The 10,259-nt window shown below is 42.7% G+C and overlaps 1 protein-coding gene across 2 annotated transcripts in view; it reads left to right on the top strand.

The window, feature by feature from the left end:
- The window catches only part of LOC122542620 (potassium voltage-gated channel subfamily KQT member 5-like), a 237,475-nt gene that overhangs the window by 205,598 nt on the left and 21,618 nt on the right, over positions 1 to 10,259 (top strand). Inside the window, exons 8-9 of one of the 2 annotated variants that reach the window (XM_043680594.1) lie at positions 5,325 to 5,413; positions 9,532 to 9,558. In XM_043680594.1, the coding sequence (XP_043536529.1) occupies positions 5,325 to 5,413; positions 9,532 to 9,558 (116 nt within the window). The remainder of the gene's footprint in view (positions 1 to 5,324; positions 5,414 to 9,531; positions 9,559 to 10,259) is intronic. The other variant, XM_043680603.1, reaches the window with a different exon arrangement.

Genomic DNA, 10,259 nt, shown 5'->3' with positions numbered 1-10,259 from the left:
ACGCCCCTCCCCCAAGTCCCTCCTCCCTACCTTTTATCTTAGCCTGCTGGACAAACTTTCCTCATTCCTGAAAAAGGGCTTATGCCCGAAATGTCGATTCTCCTGTTCCTTGGATGCTGCCTGACCTGCTGCGCTTTTCTAGCAACACATTTTCAGCCCTCAAAGATCAGCAAGGCGGCCTTTGTGTGGAGCCGCAGAAAATGGGAGGGATATTAAATTAACATTTTGATCAGTATTTACTATGGAAAAGGATGTTGAAGATATAGCCTGCAGGGAAATAGATGGTGACATCTTGCAAAATGTCCATATTACAGAGGAGGAAGTGCTGGATGTCTTGAAATGGGTAAAGATGGATAAATCCCCACGACCTGATCAGGTGTACCCTAGAACTCTGTGGGAAGCTAGAGAAGGGATTGCTGGGCCTCTTGCTGAGATACGAAATCGACGTTTCGGGCAAAAGCCCTTCATCAGGAATAGATGAAGGGGTTTTGCCCGAAACATCGATTTCGAAGCTCCTTGGATGCTGCCTGAACTGCTGTGCTCTTCCAGCACCACTAATCCACAATCTGGTTTATGCATCTGCAGTCATTGTTTTTACCTCTTGCTGAGATATTCATATCATCGATAGTCACAGGTGAGGTGCTGAAAGACTGGAGGTTGGCTAACGTGGTGCCACTGTTTAAGAAGGGTGGTAAGGACAAGCCAGGTGACTATAGACCAGTGAGCCTGATGTCAGTGATGGGCAAGTTGTTGGAGGGAATCCTGAGGGACAGGATGTACATGTATTTGGAAAGGCAAGGACTGATTAGGGACAGTCAACGTGGCTTTGTGTGTGGGAAATCATGTCTCACAAACTTGATTGAGTTTTTTTGAAGAAGTAACAAAGAAGCTTGATGAGGGCAGAGCGGTAGATGTAATCTATATGGACTTCAGTAAGGCATTTGACAAGCTTCCCTATGGGAGACTGATTAGCAAGGTTAAATCTCATAGAAGACAGGGAGAACTAGCCATTTGGATACAGAACTGGCTCAAAGGTAGAAGACAGAGAGTGGTGGTAGAGGGTTGTTTTTCAGACTGGAGGCCTGTGACCAGTGGAGTGCCACAAGGATCTGTGCTGGGTCTTCTACTTTTTGTCATTTCTATAAATGATTTGGATGCGAGCATAGCTCCTTGAAAGTGGAGTCGCAGGTAGATAGGATAGTGAAGAAGGCGTTTGGTATGCTTTCCTTTATTGGTCAGAGTATTGAGTACAGGAGTTGGGAGGTCATGTTGTAGCTGTACAGGACATTGGTTAGGCCACTTTTGGAATATTGCATGCAATTCTGGTCTCCTTCCTATTGGAAAGATGTTGTGAAACTTGAAAGGGTTCAGAAAAGATTTACAAGGATGTTGCCAGGGTTGGAGGATCTGAGCTACAGCGAGAGGCTGAATAGGCTGGGGCTGTTTTCCCTGGAGGGTCGGAGGCTGAGGGGTGACCTTATAGAGGTTTACAAAATCATGAGGGGCATGGATAGGGTAAATAGGCAAAGTCTTTTCCCTGGTCAGGGAGTCCAGAACTAGAGGGCATAGGGTTAGGGTGACAGGGGAAAGATATAAAAGAGACCTACGGGGCAAATCTTTCACATAGAGGGTGGTACGTGTATGGAATTAGCTGCCAGAGAAACTGGTGGAGGTTGGTACAATTGCAACATTCAAGAAGCATTTGAATGGGTATATGAATAGGAACGGTTTGGAGGGATATGGGCCTGGTGCTGGCAGGTGGGACTGGAATGGGTTGGAATATCTGGTCGGCATGGACGGGTTGGACCAAAGGGTTCTTGAGCTAGCCATAATCCCTGAAATAGCAGCCCAGAAGCCAGTATCCCATCACTAAGCCAGCCTTTATTTACACGTGATTTGTACATGGACTCTGACCAGCCAGCTCAGAGCCAGTTGCTAGAATGAAGAGACTCTGAATCGCCTGTTTACATCTGTCAGCCAGGGTTCCCTGATTAACAAGTTAATAACCCCAGTCAAAGATCTCATATTCAATGCGGTCCACCTGGCCCTGGTCCCAATCACGACATTCTCCTACAGCAACAATGTTTAAAACTGGGGAGCAGGTCAGTCACTTGTCAAATTAATTTGTGTGGAAACATTTAAGCAACAAGTAGATAGAAACTAAAAGTATTATTACCACAGTGAACAGAAAGTTTGTAAAAACTATGTCAATCCGTTAACTCAATTTTTTACTATTTAAGACATCAACACGCACCTAGATGATCAACTGTAGATCATCTAGCATTTGTATGTTTTTAAAGTGACCTACCTGAGGTGTTGATAGTTTAGTTGCTGCCCTGGAGTTAAAGGATCTCAGTGCTGTGTTTTTACCATCGATCCCTTTTCTGCAGGTCAATCAACAAAACCGAAAACAGATTGGAGACAGTAATGTAACCATTTGTTGAAATAATGATTTTGATTGATGAGACTTTGAAAATGGTTGAAGTACCCAGACTCGCACAGTACCTTGGAGTATAGAAATAAATGCAAACATTGCTGGGAAATCTCAGCAGGTCTGGCAGAATCTGTGGAGAGAAATCAGAGTTAATGCTTCAGGGCGAGTGAAGGGTCACCGGGCCCAAAACATTAACTCTGATTTCTCTCCACAGATGTTGCGAGATACGCTGAGATATTTCAGCAAATTTCTGTTTTGGATTCCAGCATCTGCAGTTCTTTCAGTTTTAGCTTGGAATACAAGATGACTGAAAGAGCTGGAGAGTTGCAGTTGAGTAAGACATTGCACCAATTGTTCTGAGTACGAGAAACTTTATCATCTGCATTTATTGTGAACTATTTAATGACAAAGAATTTATTAGAATGTGAATTGTCTATAATTTTGCTTTTGAACATCTTCTGTTTAAAGACACTTATTAATTTCACGTTTGAACTCATAGGGATTAAATTCCTCAAGAAAAAAAATCTTTTGGGATATTAACTAGCCTAATTTCACTTTTTAATGTCTTCTGACTTTTATGGAGTTTACAAGACGACACATTATTTTGCAAGGATGGTTCATTACTCTCTCATAGGTCACAACATCAGGTGATGAAGGATGTGAATAAACCTGTTGGACTATAACCTGGTGTCATGTGACTTTTGACTTTGTCTATTCCAGTCCAACACCAGTATCTCCATGTCACAGGCTCATTACACTAGCATCAAGATTTCGCAAAGTTCAGTTTAAGGACATGTCCCTTCTTACCTTACAGAATGCTGTTTGAAGTGGTGTTCCAGAAGTTACATAACCAGATGTCTCGCTAATAGAGAGAGAGGGAGGGAGAAAGGTGTCTTTCTGAACTTACCAGTACTTACCTCTACTTGTCACCCTGATATTCAGTTAGAACTGTGAATTATAATAAAACATTATTCAGCTTGTGAAAGAATAAAGACAGGGCTTCAGCAAAATTATTCTGAAAATGAATAAAATTATCTTAATTAATCAACGTCCTTGGTACAGGTATTGTCTGACCTGCTGTGAGCAATTAATAGCGGTGTTCCACAGGGACTCCCTCAACAGACAAGACACAGCAGCTCATTCCTCATATGTTAACCTTTATAAATTATTCCTTCACGAATAGATACTGCTGATTGGTGAATGAGAACGGAAGCTGCCAACATGAAGCCCAAAAAACAGCTGAGATTTATTGCCAAGTTTTATTTTAGCTTTTATTTTTATGTAATGAAGCTGGATTGGGATTAGGAAAGGACAGGTGATGTCAGAAATGATCATCACTCAATCGAGGAGAGAAGGCCAGGAGTTACATTATGAGGAATGGTTGGATAGATTAGGATTAGTTTCACCTGAGTTTGGAAAATTAACAGATTGAGATGTTAAATATGTTTTGGGAAATTAGAGGGAAGGTAACAATTCCCTCTGGTGGGGAAATCTACAACCACAGGCAGAGTCTAATAAGTTACATCTCAGACATTCAGGAGCTGAGTTACAAAACAGGCTTCAGGAGCTGAATTCCCTCCTCCTATTCCAATGTTCCACCATCAACACAAAACCAACTGAGGCCAATACAAATACAAGTTAGCCAACAACTTTCCTTTGATTTACCAACCCACAGTTTGAATAACATCAGCTACCAAATAGGCTGAATGTTTACATGGAGGCAGGGACACCCACTCCTGTGCCCCTTCTCTCTCTTCCCCTCCACTTAAAAGCCAGGTCCAAGCCTCTGACCGCTCGCCAGGTATGTCCCGAAAGATTTTATGGTTATCAGGCTGTTAATTAGCTCAGGGCAGGACCTCCACTTCCATCTGCAAGGAAATCCAAGCTGACATCCACTCAGCTGACAACAACTGTCCATTTCCAGCAGGGACCAGGTTAAAAAGGAGTTTGATCTACTGAAGCCAGTCATACCTCTGGTGGGATCACCATCAGGATGTCAGGGAGGAACTCCCTGTTGTTGGGGGGGAGGGTTCCGCAGATGGACAGGTATGTCCATTGAGCATAGGGTGCCTGACCAGGAGGTTTACCCACGGAAGCCCCTATAAAAGCCTAATCCCACCAGCTCTTCACCAACCTACTCCCAGCCCTGTTCTGAAGCAGGGAGAGATTGAGGGCCTTAAACAGCTATTAATTGGCCAAATTAGAGCTTCAATTGGCTCAACGGTTGAGGGGTCATTCAACATCTCCCCCCACCAATGCTGGCAAAACTCCAAAGGGGGGGTGTAGGCAATAGACTCAACACCATTGCCAGATGGGAGTGTGGAGCATAAAATTCCACACAATCTCTCTTTTTTTTATTTTGTTTTGTTCCTTTTGTATCCAGCCCCGATCTCTCTTTTAAACATGTACCAAATTTGAATTAGTTGTTTATTGTGGGAGAGATGTTCAATCATTGCAAAAACAGAACAATAGCAGTTAGTGAATGGCTCAGTGTCATCCAGTGTTGTGATAGAGATCCTGTTCTATATGCATCTGTGTCAAACATATTCATAACATCAGGTCAATATTTGAGATACTGTTCTGAAATCAGCCAATATGCTCGCCTTTCTTTATCATTTAATTGTTTGAGGTTTAACAAAGCGATCTGATTCGCCGATTTTAACATTTCATGTGGATCTGTAGAATTGGAGCCTGTGAGTAGCAGACTGGATTGAATGCCTGCCACTTTCCCACCCCATAACAGATTTATTACGTCAAAACTTGGCTGAAAGGAAAGAAAATGTCATTCGATGTATTTACTGTGTTTCTTTCACCCTGTTTTACTTGCTGATTTTACATGGGTATTTGTACCTTTTACCTTCCCTCTCCACCACCTCCCTTTTGACTTTAGGCTGCTTGGCGGTTGTACTCCACTGATGGTAGCCGCACATACCTGGTGGCCACCTGGCGATTTTATGAGAGTGTCCTGTCTCCACTCAGGCATGTATCAAGTGCTTTGATCATGAACGCACCATTCACCTGGATCCTTTTTACTAACCTGCTTTTTCCATTTTTGTTTCATTTCTTTTCCCCCTTTCCCTCTCCTTGCTTGATATCTTTAAATATAATAAAATCTGCACGTAGTATGTGTGACATAGTTATGCTGCTGATGGGGTCTCGGTTTCCATAGCAACCTGGAAGCCATACTTGAACACCTTGCATATCTGCAGCCCTGCAAAATAGATACAAAACTGGCGGCTGATGTTGTCACTTTGACATCTTGTGTTATGGCTTTTAGTTGCATCCCACATTTTGAAGCTGTTTCCTTCTCTGTTCTCGAGAGAATCACAGCTGTCACATCATTCAGTGAGAGGATCCAGTTACTTTTAAGAGATAAGAGACTGACAGCACTGAAAACAAAGTGTGGAAAAGCACATTTTCAGACCTTCATAAACTTCTTGAACAAAGGCTGTTTTAGTTTTTTTAAAATGTTAAAGTGTACACAAAATCTTATTCTCAAAAATTGAAGTTGTTTTGCACTTATCTGCATTTCACAGCTTCATATGAATTAGTTACTTTAATTTGGTAACTTAGATGGGCCATAATGCAAGGTCCAGTAAATATAGATTGTGGTACACAGAGACTGTATGGGATCTAAGGCATTGCACCTACCTTGGAACAGTTTGACAGGATATTGTAAAGGGACCTTAACTGAATATCGAACCTGTGCTGTAACTGCCTTGGGAGTATATCTAAGGATTCTGTAAAGCATCCTTTACCATGTATCTAACCTGCACTATACCTGCCCTGGCAGTTTTTAAAAGAAATTTGTTCATGAATGTGGTCATCGCTGACTAAGCTACCATTTGTGACCATTGAAAATGTGGTTATGATCTGTCTTCTTGAACTGCAGCAGTTTATGCCATGTAAGTGCATTCACAACGCTGTTGGGAAGGAAGTTCCAGGAATTTGATTGAAGTGATGATAAAGGAATGATGTTGTAGTTCCAAGTCAGGATGGTGAGTGTCTTTGAGGAGAATTTGCATGTCCTGGCGTTCCCATGTATCTGCTGCCTTTACCCTCCTAAGTGGGAAGTTGCAGGTTTGGAATGCGCTGTCAAAGAAGCCTCAGTGAGTGCTGCAATGCACTTTGTAGATGATACGCTGCTGCCGCTGTCCACTTGTGGTGGAGAGAGTGAATGTTGAAGGTGGTTAAAGGGGTATTGATCAAACAGACTGCTTTGTCCTGGATAATGTTGAGCTTCTTGAGTGTTGTTGAAACTGCAGTCTTTGAGGCAAGTGGAAGGTATGATAACACTCTCCTGATTTATATCTTGTATATGGTGGAGTGAAAACAGGAGATGGATTACTCATCTCAGAATTCGTAGCCTCTGATCTGCTGTTGCAGCCACAGTGTTTTTATGGTCAGTCTAACTCAGGTCTGGTCAAGAAGCATATGCCTTTAATACAGTTTCTAGAATATTATGAGGGCCCATAACCTTTACAGTATGCAGTGCCCTCTATCATTTCTTAATATCATATAAGGTGAAGACCGTTGCAAGTTCTTCAGCCTTATCATCTCTTCAGATGTGTTGGGTGTCAAGATTAGAGTGGTGCTGGAAAAGCACAGCTGGTCAAGCAGCATCCGAAGGGCAGGAAAATCAACATTTCGGGCAAAAGCCCTTCATTAGGAATGATGCTGGGAGCCTTGGGAGTGGAGAGATAAATGGGAGGGGGATGGGGCTACAGAGAACGTAGCTGAGAGTGCAGGAGGTGGATGGACATGGGGGTGAAGGTGATAGGTCCGAGAGGAGGGTGGAGTGGATAGGTGGGAAGGAAGATTGACAGGTGGGACAGGTCTATTTGTGAATTCCTCTCTTTCTGGTTATTTGTCTAATTAATCATCACTAATCACCTCTGGATGTGGCAAGACTGCAGAGTTTAGATTTGAACTATTGGTTATGCCATCACAAGCTTTGTATGTCACATGCTGCTATTTGGCATGCAAGTAGCTCTTTGTTGTAGCTTCATGAGGTTGACACCTCATTTTTAGCTCAACCTGGTACTGTTCATGGCATGCCTTCCTGCACTCTTCATTGAACCAGAGCACTTTAGCACTGAAGAGAGGCTGGATAAACTCAGGTTGTCGTCTTTGGAGCAGAGAAGGCTGAGGGGAGGACCTGGTAGAGATATATAAGATCATGAGGGGCAGGTACAAGGTGAATAGAAAGCAGCTGTTCCCGATATTTGAAATATGAGTAGCAAGGGGGCATAATTTTTAAGTGAAAGGAGGAAGGTTCAGAGGGGATTTGAGTAACAACTGTGGTAGTTGTCTAGAATGTAATTCTGAGAGGGTAGTTGAAGTAGGAAACGCTTAAACTTCAAAAAGCACTTGGGTGAGCACTTGAAATGTCAGAATATTCAAGGCTATAGGCCAATTGCTGAAAATTGGGATTAGTATAGATTTAGAGCAGCTTTAGCAGTATAGACTCAATGGATGAGGATCTTGTTCTGTTCTGTATGATTCACTGATCGCCTGGCTTGATGATAATTGTAGAATGGAGAATATTTGAGTGGACAATAGAATCATAGAATCCTGACAGTGTGAAAACTGGCCATTTGGCCCAACAAGTCCACACTGACCTTCCAAAGAGTAACCCACCCAGACCCATTCCCCTACCCTATTATCTATCTTTACCACTGACTAATGCACCTAACCTACACATCCCTGAACACAATGGGCAATTTAGCATGGCCAATTCACCTAACCTGCATATCATTGGACAGTGAGGGCACCCAGAGGAACCCACACAGACATGGGGAGAATGTGCAAACTCCACACAAATAGTCATCCAACTGGAATCGAACTCAGATCCATGGCACTGAGAGGCAGCAGTGCTAACCACTGAGCCACCATGCCACCCTTTTATACAAATAAAAAAAAATAGACAGAGGGAGTTACACTCTGTATCTAACCTACACTTAACCTGCACTAGGAGTGTTCCACAGAACGGTGTAGAATGCACTTTACATTGTATCTCATACATCTTGTACCTGTCCTTAGAATATTTGATAGGACAGTGTAGAGGGATGTTTACTCTGTATCACACTTGTGCTGTACCTGTTCTGGGAATATTTGAATGGATAACATAGCAGAGGCTTTACTCTGTAACTGACCCTACTATGCCTACTCTGGAAGTATTCGATAAGACAATGCAGAGGGGGTCATCTCCTGTAAAGTACTTGCTCTGGGAGTGTTTCAGAGAGCTTGTCTCTATAACTAAGCAAATGCTGCATCTATCCAGGGAATGTTTAACTGGACAGTATTGAGGGAGCTATATCCCGAGCTGTACGTCGCTTGTGAATATTTAATGGGACAATGAGCTTCTCTGTGAACCCAGTCGATGATCTGGTGCTCTGAGAGATCTCCTGATATATGTGCCTTTTGAAGCATAAACAGTTGAAATACCAACACAGCTGTGCCAATCTCAGCAGATTAGGTGAGACACAGAATGTGATTGGATCCTGTCAGCTTTGGATGTGAAGCTTGCTGTTTCTCTTCAATTGTCCTCTCTCTACCTGAATTTAAGATATCGACCCAATTCTTTCAGTAGGAGCAACAGGAGGGAGTGACACCCTTAGGGAGGAGATGGGGCAGGCACATACACACATGCAGAGAGGGAGGGGGAGAAGGAAGGAAAGACAAGGTAGAAGTGAGAGGTGGGAAGCAGGATCAATGCAGAATGGGGATACTATCTCCCAGGATAGTATCCCCCAACTCCCCAAGAGGACAGATCACAATATGTCCCCAACATATTTTAATCTTGCCTCAGCCAGCAATATCCTAGTATACAGCTCTGTCCTGCCTGCTGTGGATAGTGCTCAGTTGCTGTGTTTATTCCTGACTCACTGCTTTATCCTTCTTTAATATCCATGTAACTTAGATCATCCTTCCCAGCTTGATGCTTAGTGCTGCACTGTGTCTGTGTGAATTAGGAGATGACTGTGCACTTTAGAATAAGACTTTCAGCGTGTTCAATTATTTAATTATTGATTATTTATTTTGATGACCGATACTTTCTGTCTGACTCTGTTTCCTTTCACCAACTAACACTGAAGAAGAGACCAAGGAGAAACTTTCAGCAGGTTTGTTCACTACCCTTTCTTCCCAAATAGTACAAATTATGCAAAGGCTATGCAAAGTTAATAGTCAGATTCTCAGCTCCTTATTGCAAACCAGCACAGGAAGTTTCAGATTTAAACGATTGCCAAATGACTGGGAGGACACTTTTCAAATTTAGAATGTAAAAAGAAACTGGGCAACTCTGCATCAGTTTACCATCCTTCCTTTCTTTCTAAAACTATGAGCTTTCTTGAACTAAAATCAAAGTTTAATCTACATTTAACCGACAGATATGCCCTGTAACTAATTCACTGCAGGCATGTGGCTGGAATCTGTGTTGCTGAGATTCTACACCAAGAGCAAAACTTAATCTAACATACCCAATGGTCAAAGCCTAAATCCCTGGAAGGAGCAATAGTGCCTCGTGTAGTGAATTACAGGCACAACTCACCAAGATGGTCTTCACAAGGTGTAATAACACCCAGTGTCGTTTCAGTCCAGTGAGGCTAGCCCAGTGGCATCTCTGGCCCTATTCATTTCCAATCAGTGAGCCTCAATTGAACACCTGACTAACAATGCACATTGTGCAATGTAACATTTCATGGTTATTTGTTGAGTCCCATTGTGGACAAAAGACCTTAACAATGCATAATATCCCGTCACTTCAAAAGCCCCTCACTACGCCTCCAGTGAAATGTTAACTGGAAAGTAATTGCCAGAGGTG

The sequence above is a fragment of the Chiloscyllium plagiosum genome, chromosome 3 (assembly GCF_004010195.1).
Source record: "Chiloscyllium plagiosum isolate BGI_BamShark_2017 chromosome 3, ASM401019v2, whole genome shotgun sequence".
In the NCBI taxonomy this organism is placed as follows: Eukaryota; Metazoa; Chordata; class Chondrichthyes; order Orectolobiformes; family Hemiscylliidae; genus Chiloscyllium; species Chiloscyllium plagiosum.
The sequence above is the reverse complement of the archived record's forward strand: the minus strand, read 5'-3'. Positions and strand labels throughout refer to the sequence as shown.